At 37.5% G+C, this 18,470-nt stretch overlaps 1 protein-coding gene across 3 annotated transcripts; it reads right to left on the bottom strand.

Moving 5' to 3' along the window:
* Positions 1–10,815: 10,815 nt before the first annotated feature.
* LOC105156230 (CDK inhibitor P21 binding protein) lies at positions 10,816–15,578 on the bottom strand. Of its 3 annotated transcripts, none has more exons than XM_088876298.1 (10): positions 15,340–15,578; positions 13,561–13,709; positions 13,387–13,457; positions 13,060–13,284; positions 12,684–12,893; positions 12,472–12,537; positions 12,290–12,379; positions 12,159–12,215; positions 11,256–11,372; positions 10,816–11,201 (listed from the first exon to the last, which is right to left on the bottom strand). In XM_088876298.1, exons 2-9 carry the CDS (start codon positions 13,706–13,708, stop codon positions 11,277–11,279), a joined length of 963 nt encoding a protein of 320 aa, XP_088732424.1. In that variant the 5' UTR covers position 13,709; positions 15,340–15,578; the 3' UTR covers positions 10,816–11,201; positions 11,256–11,276. The 3 variants fall into 3 exon arrangements, with proteins under 3 accessions (XP_088732424.1, XP_011070608.1, XP_011070607.1); XM_011072306.3 differs by having other exon boundaries at positions 10,816–11,179; XM_011072305.3 differs by having other exon boundaries at positions 10,816–11,183; positions 15,340–15,577.
* Positions 15,579–18,470: the final 2,892 nt, after the last annotated feature.

Genomic DNA, 18,470 nt, shown 5'->3' with positions numbered 1-18,470 from the left:
ACACACCCCACACGCACGCACACACACACACACACCCCACGCGCACGCACACGCACACGCACACACTCCACACACACACACACACACACACACACACCCCACACGCACGCACACACTCCACACACACACACACACACCCCACACGCATGCACACACACACACCCCACACACACGCACACACTCCACACACACACCCCACGCGCATGCACACACTCCACACACACACACACACACACACACCCCACGCGCACGCACACACTCCACACACACACACACCCCACACGCACGCACACACACACTCCACACACACACACACACACACACACACCCTACATGCACGCACACACTCCACACACACACACACACCCCTCACGCATGCACACACTCCACACACACACACACCCCACACGCACGCACACACTCCACACACACACAGACACACACACCCCACACGCACGCACACACTCCACACACACACACCCCACACGCACGCACACACTCCCCACACGCACGCACACACTCCACACACACACACACCCCACGCGCACGCACACACTCCCCACACGCACTCACACACTCCACACACACACACCCCACGCGCACGCACATCGGCCACCCCCAACACGCACACACACACCCCACATACACATACACACGCACACACACCCCACACGCACGCACACACTCCACACACACACACACACACCCCACACGCATGCATACACTCCACACACACACACACACACTCCACACACACACACAGACACACACCCTATGCGCACGCACACACTCCACACACACACACACCCCACACACACCCACAAACCACACACACACACACACATAAAACAAAAAAAAGAACTAAAAAGGTCGGAACAAGGAAGGGGCATCATTAAGCAAAACTTCTCAAGTTTGTGGTCGATAAAATTGAAAAAGAAATGCAGTAGTTGATTAGAACATATAAAAATATATTCGTTGACATCATGATTGCAAAAGAATCCTGCTACACCAGATCTTGATTTTCAGAAAGGTTGAACCATAAACTGGATAATATTAATGACAAAATCATTATCCTAATATAATTACATATATAAAACACCCTAGGAAATGCTGCAATCTTCTTTGTTCCAATAAAAGCACTGGGTTCAAAAGAGCAGCAATGGTTAAGCTCTTCTTAACCATTCCCACAGTAAATTAACACACAAACAAACAATATAGTTAACACAGTAAATAATATCGTGACACACAAACACACACACACACACCGGCCACCCCCACACACGCACACACACACCCCACATACACATACACACGCACACATACCCCACACGCACACCCCCCCACACACACACACCCCACATGCACGCACACACTCCACACACACACACACACACACACACCCCACACGCACGCACACACTCCACACACACACACACCACACACGCACGCACACACTCCACACACACACACACACCCCACACGCACGCACACACACACACACACACCCCACGCGCACGCACACACTCCACACACACACACACACACACACACACACCCCACACGCACACCCCCCCCCCACAAACACACACCCCACACGCACGCACACACTCCACACACACACACACACACACACACCCCACACGCATGCACACACACACACACACACACACCACACGCACGCACACACTCCACACACACCCCACGCGCATGCACACACTCCACACACACACACACCCCACGCACACGCACACACTCCACACACACACACACCCCACACGCACGCACACACATACACACACACACACCCCACGCGCACGCACACACTCCACACACACACACACACCCCACACGCACACCCCCCCATACACACACACACACCCCACACGCACGCACACACCCCACGCGCACGCACACACTCCCCACACGCATGCACACACACACACACACACCCCACACGCACGCACACACTCCACACACACACACACACACACCCTACACGCACGCACACACTCCACACAAACACACACACCCTACATGCACGCACACACTCCACACACACACACACCCCACACGCATGCACACACTCCACACACACACACACACCCCACACGCACGCACACACTCCACACACACACAGACACACACACCCCACACGCACGCACACTCCACACACACACACACCCCACACGCACGCACACACTCCCCACACGCACGCACACACTCCCTACACGCACTCACACACTCCACACACACACACACCCCACGCGCACGCACACACTCCACACACACACACACACACACACACACCCCACGCGCACGCACATCGGCCACCCCCAACACGCACACACACACCCCACACGCACGCACACACTCCACACACACACACACCCACCCCACACGCATGCATACACTCCACACACACACACACACACTCCACACACACACACACACACACACCCCACACACACCCACAAACCACACACACACACACACACATAAAACAAAAAAAAGAACTGAAAAGGTCGGAACAAGGAAGGGGCATCATTAAGCAAAACTTCTCAAGTTTGTGGTCGATAAAATTGAAGAAGAAATGCAGTAGTTGATTAGAACATATAAAAATATATTCGTTGACATCATGATCGCAAAAGAATCCTGCTACACCAGATCTTGATTTTCAGAAAGGTTGAACCATAAACTGGATAATATTAATGACAAAATCATTATCCTAATATAATTACATATATAAAACACACTAGGAAATGCTGCAATCTTCTTTGTTCCAATAAAAGCACTGGGTTCAAAAGAGCAGCAATGGTTAAGCTCTTCTTAACCATTCCCACAGTAAATTAACACACAAACAAACAATATAGTTAACACAGTAAATAATATCGTGACACACAAACACACACACACACACCGGCCACCCCCACACACGCACACACACACCCCACATACACATACACACGCACACAAACCCCACACGCACACCCCCCCCCCCACACACACACCCCACACGCACGGACACACTCCACACACACACACACACCACACACGCACGCACACACTCCACACACACACACACACCCCACACGCACGCACACACACACACACACACCCCACGCGCACGCACACGCACACACACACACACACACCCCACACGCCGCACACACTCCACACACACACACACACCACACGCACGCACACACTCCACAGACACACACACACACACACCCCACACGCACGCACACACTCCACACACACACAGACACACACACCCCACACGCACGCACACACTCCACACACACACACACCCCTCACGCACGCACACACTCCCCACACGCACGCACACACTCCACACACACACCCCACGCGCACGCACACACTCCACACACACACACACACACACCCCACGCGCACGCACACATTCCACACACACACACACACGCACACACACACTCCCCACACACACCCACAAACCACACACACACAAAAAAAACAAAAAAAAAATAACTGAAAAGGTCGGAACAAGGAAGGGGCATCATTAAGCAAAACTTCTCAAGTTTGTGGTCGATAAAATTGAAAAAGAAATGCAGTAGTTGATTAGAACATATAAAAATATATTCGTTGACATCATGATCGCAAAAGAATCCTGCTACACCAAATCTTGATTTTCAGAAAGGTTGAACCATAAACTGGATAATATTAATGACAAAATCATTGTCCTAATATAATTACATATATAAAACACATTAGGAAATGCTGTAATTTTCTTTGTTCCAATAGTAGCACTGGGTTCAAAAGAGCAGCAATGGTTAAGCTATTCTTGATGCCCACAGGCAGGCTTCCCGCAAAGTATCGAATAAGAACCAACAAGTAAAACAACTTTAAACTCAATAAAATTCCAAAGCATTACTATAATATTTCAACTAATGGGACCGATCATATGTCGGAATCACACATAGCATACTTAGTAAATATCAGAATTCTTACAATCAGAAGAATAAAGCAATTACAATGATACATGACATCAAACTGAAAAACAGCAAATGCACCAAATTAATGCATTGTCCACTAAGCTAAAGTGGTTTCCATCAAAAAGCTCATCAGTCATCAGATTAAAGATTCAATAGGGCACACTGAACAGCAGTTTAGAGGAACCCTAAAAGCACATGACATATCTCCCACTTAGAAGCTAGTCCTCTTCATGGCGATACTTCCTGCTCTTCTTCTCAGACCACTTCTTGCCCCTATCCACTCGCTAATTATTTGAAGCACTGACGTTGGAATCAGAGTATGAATACGCCTTCCTGCTCCTCCTTTTATGCCACAGATCAGCAGAATCATCAGAAGAATCATCACCTGAATGATGGTGACTCCTCCTCTTCCTCTTCTCCTCCCTGGTCTTCCTCATTCTTCGCCTGCGCTTCAATTCCTGCAATTTACCTGATTCAGAAAAGTGCCTTCAATTCTTTAAAAAAAAATGAAAAAGAAATAAAAAAGTACCTTCAAGGTAATCCAACTACCCATACTGCTCAAAAGCAACATGAAATCAGAAAGTAAACCAAAATCTAAAATGTTGTGAATACATGGGATGGTTAATAGAAAACAATTAGCAATGGGTTAGCTTTCTATTTATTAAAGCATTTCAGCAAAAGTGCAAGCGACAAGAAACATAAATCACACAAGACGCCTCAACCTTTAACAAAGTTAGTATAAAAACTTGTAATGGATTTTGATTACTTCATGATACTTATCTCTCTTCCAAAAAGTTAAAGCTAGTGTCTTCTTCCAGTAAAGGAATCACTCACTTTCTAAAGAAGAGCCACAGGAACAGTTGTGCCATTTATCGAACAACACCACAGATTCAACTACTTATAGGCCTAATATCCTGGTTTCTGCAATACAGAAACCGCATTACAAGGAAAGTATTACCACTCAAATTTGTATGAAACTGCCCATAAGTACTTGAAGGCAGAAAAACAACAGAAACTTGGGGTGGTGAATGATTCATTCTTTACCTAATAAACAGTAAGCCACATGTAAGCACAAGCATGAGTCAAGCATCAGTTACAGCTATATAACTGATTAATTGTTCTTGAGCAAAAGCACCATTCTCCCTTCCATGCGAATACCCAAAATTAAGGTGGTGCTACAGAAACTACCATGTGATTCAAGGATGAAAATTATAGAGACTGCTAATAGCAGGAAGGAAATCAAAATGGCTAAACACACCAAAAGTCAGGGTTTAAAACTACAACATTTTGTAGTGGTCGCTGGCAACCAATTCAAGAATTGGTTAGCAGATCATAACCACCCAATGCAGTTATTAGATTTTATCAATCCTCCACTCATTTTCTCTCTTTATATCCCTTCTAGTAAAGTAAATCAATCCAAGACCACTCTTGCTAACGAAATATATTAACAGGAAAAAAGAAGAGAGCAATGCACTCTCTCCTGTCATGTTATTGCTCTTATTTCAATAAATATTCTTTTAATATCAGGTAAACAAAAATGAGAATACACATCTATGCAAGCACACAAAAATATTACAAAGGACATAAATAGACCACAAAGACACACAATACCCGTAATGAGTATAAAATATTACGAAACTATGGTCACATTCTGCACAAGAAAAAAAGTTGTGTAGATAAAAATGAAGACTTAGAAATTTAAGGAGAATTGACAAATGTAACAAGACGCAGATGACATTCGTCGGTGCAAAAGATAAAAGCAACACCTCATTTTTTCTGTTCAAAATGAAAGTAAAACTTGTTCTACCGTGACACACATATACACACACACCCCCACCCCAGTCACACACACTTCACACGCATACACCCACACACACACACCCCACATGCACACACTCTCACACACACACACACACGCACACACACACACACACACACACACACACACACCCACCCACACGCCCCACACGCACACACACACCACACACACAAAAAAAATAGACGCATAGATTAAAAAAATGGAAAATTCGGAACAAAGAGGGGGCATCATTAAGCAAAACTTGTCAAGTTGTTAAAATTGAAAAAGAAATGCAGTAGCTGATTAGAACATATAAAAATATATTCGTTGATATCATGATTTGAACAGAAACGTGGTACAACAGATCTTGATTTTTAGAAAGGTTGATCCAGAAATTAGATAATATTAATGACAAAATCATTGCCCTAATACAATTACATATATAAAACACACTAGAAAATACTACAACCTTCTTTGCTCCAATAATAGCACTGGGTTCAAAAGAGCAACAATAGTTAAGCTCTTCTTTATGCCCACAGGCAAGCTTCTCCCAAAGCATCGAATAGCTACCAATAAGTAAAACAACTTTAAACTCAATAAAATTACAAAGCATTACTACAATATTACAACTAACAGGACCGATCATACGTCGGAATCACACATAGCATACTCAATAAATATCAGAATTATTACAACCAGAAGAATAAAGCAATTACAATATACATTACATCAAACTGAAAAAAAGCAAATGCACCAAAATGCATTGTCCACTAAGCTAAAGTAGTTTTCTTCGATAAGCTCATCAATCACCAGATTAAAAATTGAATAGGGCACACTGAACAGCAGTTTAGAGGAACCCTAAAAGCACATGCCATATCACCCATTGTAGAAACTAGTCCTGTTCAAGACGATGTTTCCAGCTCTTCTCTAAGACCGCTTCTTGCCCCTACCCACTCGCTAAACATTTGAAGCACTGATGTTGGAATCAGACTTTGAATACGCCTTCCTGCTCCTCCTTTTATGCCACAGATCTGCAGAATCATCAGAAGAATCATCATCTAAATGATGGTGACTCCTCCTCCTCCTCTTCTCCTTCCTACTCTTCCTCAATCTTCGCCTACGCTTCAATTCCTGCAATTTATACCTGCAATTTACATGATTCAGAAAAGTACCTTCAAGATAATCCAACTACCTATATTGCTTAAAAGCAACATGAGATCAGAAAGTAAACAAAAATCCAAAATGCTATGAATACATGGGATGGTTAACAGAAAGCAATTAGCACTAGATTAGCTTTGTATTTACTAAGGCATTTCAGCAAAAGCCCCAGCGACAAAAAACATAAATCACACAAGACGCCTCAACCTTTAACAAAGTTAGCATAAAAACTTGTAATGGATTTTGATTACTTCATGAAACTTACCTCTCTTCCGAAAAGTTAAAGCTAGTGCCTCCTTCCAGTAAAGGAATCATTCACTTTCTAAAGAAGAGCCACAGGAACAGCTGAGCCATTTATCGAGCAATACCACAAATTCAACAACTTATAGGCCCAATATCCTGGTTTTTGCAATACCAAAACCGCATTACTAGAAACTATTACCACTCAAATATATATGAAACTGCCCATAAGTACCTGAAGGCAGAAAAATAACAGAAACTTGGGGAGGTGAATGATTAGTTCTTTATCTGATAAACCAAATGTAAAAACAAGCATGAGCCAAGCATCAGCTACAGCATATATAACCGATTAATTGTTCCTGAGCAAAAGCACCATTCTCCCTCTTTCATGTGAGTACCCAAAAATCAAGGTGATGCTACAGAAACTACCATGTGATTCAAGGATGAAAATTATAGATACTGCTAATAGCAGGAAGGAAATCAAAATGGCTAGACATACCAAAGTTAGGGTTCAAAACTACAACATTTTGTCGTGGTCGCTGGCAACCAATTCAAGAATTGGTTAGCAGATCATAACAACCCAAGGTAGTTATCAGATTTTATCAATCCTCCACTCATTTTCTCTCACTATATTCCCTCTAGTAAAGTAAATCAATCTAAGACCACTCTTGCTAACGAGATATATTGAAAGGAAAAAAGAAGAGGGACAATGCACTCTCTCTTATCCTGTTATTGCTCTTATTTCAATAAATACTCTTTCATATTAGGTAAACAAAAATGAAAATACACATCTATGCAAGCACACAAAAATATTACAAAGGACATAAATAGACCACAAAGACACATAATACCCGTAATGAGCATAAAATATTGCGATACTATGGTGACATCCTGCACGAGAAAAATGATTGTTTAGATAGAAATAAAGACTTAGAAATTGAAGGAGAATAGCAAATGTAACAAGACCAGATGACATTCGTTGGCGCAAATGGTAAAAGCAATACCTCACTTTTTCTATGTTTAAAATGAAAGTAAAACATGATCTACCATGACACACACATACACACACACACCCACACACTCCACATGCGCACACACACACACACCCACACACCCCACACGCGCGCGCGCACACACACACACCCCACACGCGCGCATACACACACACACACACACGCACCCCACACACACACACACACACGCAAACACAAAAAAAAAAGACGCACAGACAAGGAAATGAAAAAATAGGAACAAGGAAGGGGCATCATTAAGCAAAACTTCTCAAGTTTGTGGTCGATAAAATTGAAAAAGAAATCCAGTAGCTAATTAGAACATATAAAAATATATTCATTGATATCATGATCTCAACAGAAACCTGCTACACCAGATCTTGATTTTCAGAGATTTTGATTCAGAAAATAGATAATATTAATGACAAAATCATTGCCCTAATACAATTATATATATAAAACGCACTGGGAAATGTTGTAACCTTATTTGCTCCAATAATAGCACTGGGTTCAAAAGAGCAGCAATAGTTAAGCTCTTCTTGATGCCCACAGGCAAGCTTCCCCCAAAGCATCGAATAGCAACCAATAAGTAAAACAACTTTAAACTCAATAAAATTCCAAAGCATTACTGCAATATTTCAACTAATAAGACCGATCACATGTCGGAATCATACATAGCATACTTAGTAAATATCAAATTCTTACAACCAGAAGAATAAAGCAATTACAATGATACAATACATCGAAATGAAAAACAGCAAATGCACCAAACTAATACATTGTCCACTAAGCTAAAGTGGTTTTCATCAAGAAGCTCATTCCATAGCGAGGTGGATGCTAATAAGGAACTCCTTATTGCGACCTGGACAGTATCTAGATCAGCTCTTTAGATTTATCCGGCAACTTGGGCATTAACCACTAGCTATCCGAACTTTCTGTCAAGCTACTCGAGGTTTTTTCAAAGGTGCCTGAGTCTCAATATGATGGGGTTTGCTTCAGATGCCTCCATCTCTCGTCAGGAAATCTGCAAGAACATTTTCATGAAATTTTATAACGATAATATTTTAACAATAATATTGGCATTCAGCCTGCCATCTGATAATACGAGCTTTCTCTATTTTTTATTTTAATTTATTTTTTAAGAAAGCATTGACATTAGTATTATCAACTTTTAAAGTAAATTCTTTAGCAAGTAAAAATAAAGGTCATTTCTTAAAAGTCTTCCAAACCGCAAAGAATTCTTTCTCGTTAATATGCCAAACTTTTGCTTGCTATTCTGAGAACACCCTCCTGTGTATCTACAAGGTTATTCTCCTGTAGTTGTCTTTTTTATAAGCACTGATGCCCATCTATAGTCATTGACGTCTGTATAGACTACCAATTCATCCTCGTCCTGTGGTATAGCAAGTATTGGCAAGTTACTGCAAACCTGTTTCTAGGGGTGGCAGATGAGTCGAGCCGGCTCGATTTTGAGCTCGAGCTCAACTTATTTTTTTATTTTTTATATATATTTTTAGTTTTAAAGTTTTTATATATTTAATTTTATATTTTATATTTGATCAATTTTATAATCAAAATTGACCATATATTATAATTATTAATCAATATCATACATTTTATTTTGGATAATAATAAATTATGGTACTTTTATTTATTCATTTAATCTTTATAACAAAAATAAATTTAACCAACAATTTAGTTAATTATAATATTTTTTATAATAAAAATATTATTTAATATGATATATATAAACTTTATGTTATATTTTAATATATATATTGCATTACATTATTCATTTTCTAAATTGACAAGTAATTCACTTATGATTTTTTATTGTTTATAAATTTATGTCAAAATTTAGTAATCCCTATGAATCAATTTAAAAATCATAATAATAATAATAATGATGATGATGATGATGATGGTTGAACAATTCTAATTATTATTTTATTATATATATAATGAGATTAAAAAATTTAATCAATAATTACGATTTTTTAAAATTCGGGCACTCGATTCATACGAAATTTAAATATATACAAGACTGTGTCCATTAGATCATATCAAACTATGATTTAAAATCATATGGTCTGATTCAATGATGCACCGCCTTGAATGATTACTCTTATATTTTGAGTACGATATCTTAACATCCATATATCCAATAAGTCTAAAATTTTACCAAACATATTTTTCTGTAAGTTTTATTACATCTAACGATCTGATCTGAATGTTGATGGCCCGATTAACTCATATTGTTCAACAATGTAAGATGATAATTACACCAATATTATACTAACATTTATAAATATATATATTTTGTAGATTGTGAACATATATTAATTTTAATTATAAAATATTTTTATGTATTTCAATTGCATTATTTCAGATAATTGATACTTTTCCAATAACTTTAAACTGTTCAGAATAAAAAAAAAATTATACAAGTTACTAATTATATCACTACCAAACTAATCAGCAGTTTATATTTATAACAATAAATAAAATTTCATACTATATTTTGGTATATTTATAATATAATATACATTATACAATCTATTTTATTACTTATAAATTTATGTAAAAGTTTAGTGATTTCCATAATTTATAATAAAAAAAATTAAAAAAAAAACAGTTTGATTAAAGCTAAAATTGTCTTAAGAGGTAGAAATGAGCTCCCATACACATTGCTTGAGTGTTGCGTAAATTCATCAGAACCAACAAAAGCCATCATACCTAACTACCAAAATTTCTTGCACAAAGCCTACCCCCGGTGTCGATCAGGAGAAACATAATTTTTGGCTAATCAAATCCATTTTGGAGTGAGCAGTGAACCACAAGACAGTTTGTACCAAATGACTTATAGATGTCTGCCAGGTATTGGATGCATATATATATTTGGACCTGACGTACAAACAATCTGAATCTGGTAGCTCTGTTCATATCCACTCACGCAAAGCAAACCACATACCCAAAAAAGACTCGAGATGCAGCCAGACCTATCTGAAATGAAATAAAAAGCTTTAGCAGCAAAGGAGTGAATAAACAACGAAAAACAAATAACAAAATGTGTACCTGATGGAACCTCTCATGATATCATTCATCTACCAGTAAATGGAACTTTTTTCTGAATGTAGATACTTTGCTAGCTTCAACAACCATCACTAGACCCATCAGTCGATAATTTTTAAGCTGCAGTAGTGAGAATTGGGAACAGCATGAAGCAGTTTGTCATATGATAACTTTTAGATATTTGTACTTTATGAGTCAAGAGAATCAGCCTGAAGTAAGAATGACACACATAAAGGAGCATTATTGGATAATGAGAGATGTTGAAAGCATCAGAAGTTGAAACTGACAAAAGAGGCTCGAAAGCAAAAGGTCAGGCAAAGTATGCACACTGAAGTAACTCATCTTGAAATAGATCAAATAAGTGATGATACTGTATTTATACTAGTCCTCGCTATACCTCCTTGTAGCAGTCAGATACTTGACAGAAAATGAAGACAAGGATCAAACGACTTGCTAGTGCTGTAAATACCATATATCAGTGTTATGACTATATTTCAGAGGCTGCAAACATGTAACCCAATTGGCCAAGTTGGATACAAGTCTACCTTCACGCCAATCGACACCCACATCAAACATATTCATGCACAAGCACACAGACATAACACATTGTAGTTAACAATGTCAGGACACATGTATGATAGGAGGAAGGCAGGAGGACCTTGAACCAAACTAAAATGGAATACAGTAATAACTTGTTTCCCTAAATAAGTTGACATTCTTTACAGCAAGATTTTAGGAATGTTAACAATGCAAGGAAACATGTACGATAGGAGGAAGGCAGGAGAACCTTGAGCCAAACTAAAATGGACTACAGTAATAACCTGTTTCCCTAATACAAGGCTGGTTGACACTCTTTACATCAAGATTTTAGGGATGTTATCATACAGTGAAATTGAGAATACTTGCCTCATTAGTTGTGACTTGCTGTGCATGCAAGGGAAAGCTGAAGGACCATGAGCTAAGCTGCAGAACCATTTTAAAATGTATCAGTTCCCAAAGCCCAGGAGACAGAATTAGCAAACTAAAAAACATGATACCTCAAGAAAAATTTCATCTTCAGGTTTCATGTAAATTACAGCTTCTTCTCCGCTTTCAGCCATCCCTTTCTTCCCATTTGCGTTCTTGTGCTATGGGCATGCATAAAGAAGGAGCAATCAATATATGCTCATTAAGATCCATCCAATATAAATGGCACATCGGTGCTCCTCGAAGAATCTACCTTGTATATTTTGCTCATAATCAGATAAAATTTGAAGCGGAAGAAATTCTGGAGCTCTACTGTAGGCTTAAAGAAAAATAAAATACATAAGTACAAAGTTAAGATGAGAACATCAACAAGAAAGCTATCAACAAAAGCCAGTCATTTTGAGAATGTCGAGAAATAGACTCATGTAGATTAGCTATTTCTATCATTCTAATATTGTCATTCACCTCGTCTTCTGTTGCCCACTCTATTTCATCAAAGAGAGCATCATAAAGTGGAGGCAAAAGCTGAGGGGGAAGATTTACGACACGCTGAGAGACCACAAGACCAACATCCTTCGCATGCTCTCCCACTAAATTCCTTAGTTTAGGTATCACATCCATATCCTCACAAACTTTAAGCAGGTAATCCTTTAGCTCAATTACACATTTGCTATCCTGAAATATGTCAAAAATGAACTTTATGTCAAAAGGGGGAACATACACACTGTGCTTGTGTAGCTTAGCCATTGTACAAGAAAACTCAAAATGCCAACAGAAGCAGACAAAATCCAACTCTTGGAATCAAATAAGAGGGTGAAAAAGGGAAGAGGCAGTAGCTTGCCTTATATCTTTCTAAATTAAGAGCAGTAACAACAGAGTATACACCATCATCTTCATCGTTCTCTATCTTGACTACAGTTCCTACCGTAGGTTGTCCCAATATCAAGTCCACAAAGCTGCTGAGATCCCACAGCTTATTATCAAGGTACGTTTGCAGAAGGACCTTCACTCCATGGAAGTCACCAGGTTTTGGATCAAAGAAGACAAAATCTGCTTGAACAACTCCCTTCCCAAACAAATAAACTAATCGATTAAGAATATTCTGAAATGAACCAACCTATCTGGTATAGACTAACAACAGTAAAATGCAACAAAAGGTGAAAGCAACCTCAAAATCTTCACTGTCTGAAGAGTTGGACTCTTCCATTTTATCTTTGCCGTGGTTTACACAACCATTTCCTATACATTAGCATTGTGGCATTTAATTTTGACAAGAAAATACTAGCAGCACAATAAAACAACTCAAAGCAGCAGAGGCAGGCAAATCTAATGAAAAGCATACCAGAAGAGGTTGGGAGATCTTTGGGTTCATGAATCTCTCGCCTGGCCTTCTTACTCAGTATAGCCATGGCCATTGACCGACCAAATGCGGAAAAGGTGAGAGGCCGATGTCTTGAGGATGGATTATGCCGTGTTGGTTTCCGGGGCATTCTGTAAATTACAGAACATGTATTAGCATAGGGATTGGATGGAGAATGTGGTGAAATAAGAGATGAAAATTCAGAACTCAAATTATAATTTATAAAAAGGCCATTACAGTAAATAAATAGTAGCGTGATATATAATTAAACATTTAATCCGAAATAGATTCAGAAAATGTTATCCTCAATTTCGGAGTGGTTGAACATACTCAATACTTTGGGTCATCTAGTGGATAATGGATCATAATTGTTAGAAGGCTCGTGCACTACATTTGGTGCAGGAAGCCTCTCAGCAGCATGGCACAACATTAGCAAAAATAACTTACATTGTAGATCATTAGCATGTTACAACAAGAAAAACACACAAACAGTTACTTATTCAGACTTAAGAATAAAATTCATCATAATCAAGTAATGATCAATTTGCTGAAAGTTATTTAACAAATCAACAATTTCAGCAAGAAAAATTAAAATAAGCAAAAATAAATAAAGAATCACAGCTTCTTAACAAAACTAATTAATAGACAAAAGAACAATGTTAGCCTCATCAAAATGTTTCAGGAATAACTCTTACAATACTTATAGAGTAACTTTAACTTTTAATGTTATGAACACTTACAATGTATAAAAACAACTTAAAGAAAGAAAGTTACAAAAAAAACCCACAAAACAGAAATAGAAGGTGGAACTGCTGTCTTTGACAGAAAAGAAAAGGAAAAGAGGAATGATAAAAAAGAAGATGAAGAGAAAAGGAAAAGAGGAATGATAAAATGAGTCGAGGCAAAATGGATAATAAGATGAATAATACTGAAGATCATTTTCATTTTTCAAACAAAATTGTCAAAAGCTACCACTTTAGGTCACTTGAATACTTGAAAATCTAACAAGATAGAAGAAACAACTAAGCACAGCATCACACTTCTTAATTGAAAATGCAAGATATTTGAATGTAGATATTTGCCCTACAACATGTAGATACAATGCATGTCCATAATCCTTAATGATATATCTACCAAATTCAAAATTCACTTAAAAGGAGTCACCTTTAACACAAGACAATTTAACAGTATTTACAACTTAACTTTTTAATAGATAATCGCCAATGTTCAATCACGTTCTATTGGAACACATAAAAGTTAGAGAAATAACAAATGAAAAATAAATCGAAAGAAAAGGTTGCGTGTGTTTTACAAAAACGAGAGCAACTTGCTGCCTCTGTTAGCAAGATACAGAGGAAGCAATGCAGTTAAAGGAAGCAACGCTGCCTCGTGTTGCTGCCTCTGTTGAACCAAAAAAACAAAGGAAAATAGAGGCAGCAACCTGCCTCAGTTTTAAAGAAAAAAAGAAAAAAAAAGAAGAAGAAGAAAGAAAGAAGAGGACCAATCTAGCTATGTTTTAATTTCTCGATTTTAACAGCAAAATAGCAAAAATTAGATTGCAAGTCCACTAACTTACATTTCCCTCCGCCAACAGTTCACCAATTAATAACCATCATAAAAATATCCACTCTCAAAACACAAAAATAGAATCTTATTAGTTATAATCACTTGCACAACTTTCACAGAACCAATCGAAATGCTTTTCCGCTCATTTAAAGAGAAATGAGAGGGGTTGTTGTGAGAAGAATGAGGGAAAAGTACCTGAAGAAGGAGGATAGCCCCAACGGCTGCGACAATTTAGCTTAGAGGTGTACCGGAGGCGACGACGTAGCTCTCAGGTCGGCCGCACCGACGACGGAGCTTGAAGACGCACCGGTGATGGCTCAAGTCTTGGAAAAGTAGGGTTTGGAGCTGATTAGAGAGGGGAGACTGGGAGACTTCTCTTGTCGGGCTGCATTTTTTTTTGTTCACTGACGCGAGTTTGAGAACCAAAATTGTAATCTCAAAATGTTTATGGACCAAAATTGTATTAGTGATAATATTTTAAGGACCAAAAATGTATTTATTCCTTTTTTTTCTGTTACTGAAAATGTGTTCTTTTTATTTACTTGTTTATTATTGGGTAAATTGCATAAAACCTCCATGTGTTCTAATTTTTAGTTAAAAGCTCACTGTATTAATTTTATAGGTAAAAAAAAGTTATGTATTTTTTAAAACAATGCATACTCTCACCTTTATTAATTAGGTTTAAATTAGGGGTGCAAAGTGAGCTCGAGCATGCTCGAGCTCTATACATTGTGTTCTTGAGCTCGCGAGCCGGCTCGCAAAACTCACTCCCTTTTTCTTTCATTTTATATATATATATCATTTAAGTGCATATTTAATATTATATCAAGTTTATATTAAAAAGTTATTAATTAAAAGATTCTTATTTTAATTTCATATAATACTAAAATATAATATTTTTATTTATATTATTTAAAAATAAGCTTAAGCATTAATTTTTAGTAAGTTTTGATACTTTTTTTATAAATAAATATTTAAAATTCATTGTTAATTAGAATTATTAGTTAATATCTCATATTTTAGTTTATATGATATTAAAATATGGTATTTTATATTATATCATCTAAAAACAAGCTTATTAGATAATTTAGTAGGTTTTGATAATTTTTTTTGTAAATAAATATTAATGAAGAAATCAACAAGGAAAAATTAGGGTTTTCGTTCTTGGTATTAGGTAATGGGTCATTTGAAATTATTTTGAAATACTCAAATTATAAACCCTAAGAAGAAACTTTTTAAAACTGACAACTTTATATATACAGTAAATTACATCTTGTCATTTAAATTATATCCGCTTTTACAATTTATTATCAATATTTTTTTTTGTGTCAACTTATCATTTCAATTTTACGAAATTTGCACTTTGCTATATATGATCGTCTTTTTTGTTGATTTTTCTGTCGAAAAAACATCGCATGTTATGCATATGTGAAAAATATCACAGTACATAACCCTTAGACATCACATATTCACTGCATGTGATATTTTTTCAACAAAAAACTTGGTTGAAAACAGTTATAAATAGCAAAGTGTAAAATTTTATAAAGTTGAGATGGTAAGTTAGCAAAAAAAAAAAATTAGATACTAAAGTATAAAAACGGTCATAATTCGAATGACAAAATATGATTAACCCTTATATAGATTATCACAATTTTAAAATGAAAACTTATAAATACGTTAACTTATCGTCGAGTGACAAGAAAATAAACCTGTATGACATATTATAATTTCGAACAGAATCCCTTTGCTTGTAATTATTATCTTATCCATGTGTAGTTGAATAGACTAGAGTACTTGTTTTTTGAGTTAAAATTCTTAAGGATGCTCAAAACTTTTAACTTTGTTCCATATTTAATGTGAATAATTTGAGGCGTATCAACATTGTAAGCTATTGTTATTATTAAGTTATTAAAAGTGATGTTGTATTTGAAACAACGATATCTCAACCACATTTGCTATAAACTCAAGTTGAGTATTGGTCTATATACTCCACTTGGGAAAGAGTAGACAACTTTAGATGTTTATTAGGTAGCACACTTGTATTCTTTTGAGTAATGTGGTTGTGATTAGAGGAGGGAAGATTAAAAAATTACTGATGGGTATACGCATGTTACCCCTGTGGAAAAGACCAAATTAACTCTCATTAAGGGTATTTTATTCATTATGCGATCAGGATCCGCGTGTTTTATAGCGGGCGGGTCGCGGAGGACCCGACCCGGATCGCACAGACTGACCGAAAACCCGGACAATGACAGTCGTTCGATCAGAACACACGCCGATAAGATACGGCCACGTGGCCCACTACTTGACGTACAGCTGTGTTCTATAAATAGACCCCGATACGCCATAAAATGAGGTAACTGTTATGCATTAATTGAGCTTGAACTTTGAGATCGCAAACATTTCTCTCGATCAACCTAACTTGAGCGTCGGAGGGTCATTGTCGGGGACGTGCCCGACGAGCTCACGATTCGTATTTTATTCTCAGGAAACCCAAAATCTGGTTCGGAAGAGTTAGTTCATCTGCAGTGAGATCGTCTCAGGAGATCGAATAATTCGACCCGGATCAATTACCCTCGACCCGTTTTATACCTCTTAATTTTTTTTTCTTTTTATATATAGAGTATTTTTTTTAAACATAATGTTATGTGGTTGAGAAATTACATTTAGTATTTTTAGGATTTATTTTTGTCCAATAAGTAGATTATTTTGTTAGTCAAAATTTATGAAATTTATTGATATTAACAAAAAAAAAATTGAATCAAAATTCATGTTTACCCTCAATTGAATTGCTACTGATTTATTGTAGATCAAACAAATCTATCATAATCAAACTGTCCTTATAAAGGTGAAGATGTACACCATCGCATACATTAACGTGCATAGAGATGTATAAGGGTAGTTTAATTATACCTAACCTTAGAAGAGGATGGTGTAAACACTAGGGAGCAAATTTAAGTTTTGCCATGATTTCATTTCATGCAACACCAGGGAAGAGAGATCCTCCAAGAAAACTATTTGATATCAGTCGACACCAAGAGAAAATAGTAGAAAAAATTTTACGACTCTAAATTTCATAATGATCACCACTTTTGGTGCATGGGATCCATTCCTAACAACATAAGAAAGAGTGCCATGTCCCAAAATTCAAAGAATAATAGGAAATTTACACCTCCGAAAGATCAATTAATTAAAATTATTGAAGCAACAGAACACAAATGCACATAGGAAGAACAACCATGCAAAGCCATGGACGTGTGGAAACGCATTTGATTTGTACAACAATTCATAGATTACGTTTCCTATTGCACTTGGTGTCTAAGAAA

This window comes from Sesamum indicum, linkage group LG2 (assembly GCF_026168435.1).
Source record: "Sesamum indicum cultivar Baizhima isolate 11 linkage group LG2, ASM2616843v1, whole genome shotgun sequence".
NCBI classification, from domain to species: domain Eukaryota; kingdom Viridiplantae; phylum Streptophyta; class Magnoliopsida; order Lamiales; family Pedaliaceae; genus Sesamum; species Sesamum indicum.
The sequence above is the reverse complement of the archived record's forward strand: the minus strand, read 5'-3'. Positions and strand labels throughout refer to the sequence as shown.

Excerpts from the sequence above, each read along its gene's own strand:
- LOC105156230 (XM_088876298.1), bottom strand. The coding sequence starts at position 13,708 with ATGCCCCGGAAACCAACACGGCATAATCCATCCTCAAGACATCGGCCT. Across the intron at positions 12,380-12,471 it reads TTATGAGCAAAATATACAAG|CACAAGAACGCAAATGGGAA; the intron begins GTAGATTCTTCG and ends GCATGCCCATAG. Across the intron at positions 11,373-12,158 it reads AGCAAGTCACAACTAATGAG|CTTAAAAATTATCGACTGAT; the intron begins GCAAGTATTCTC and ends TCACTACTGCAG.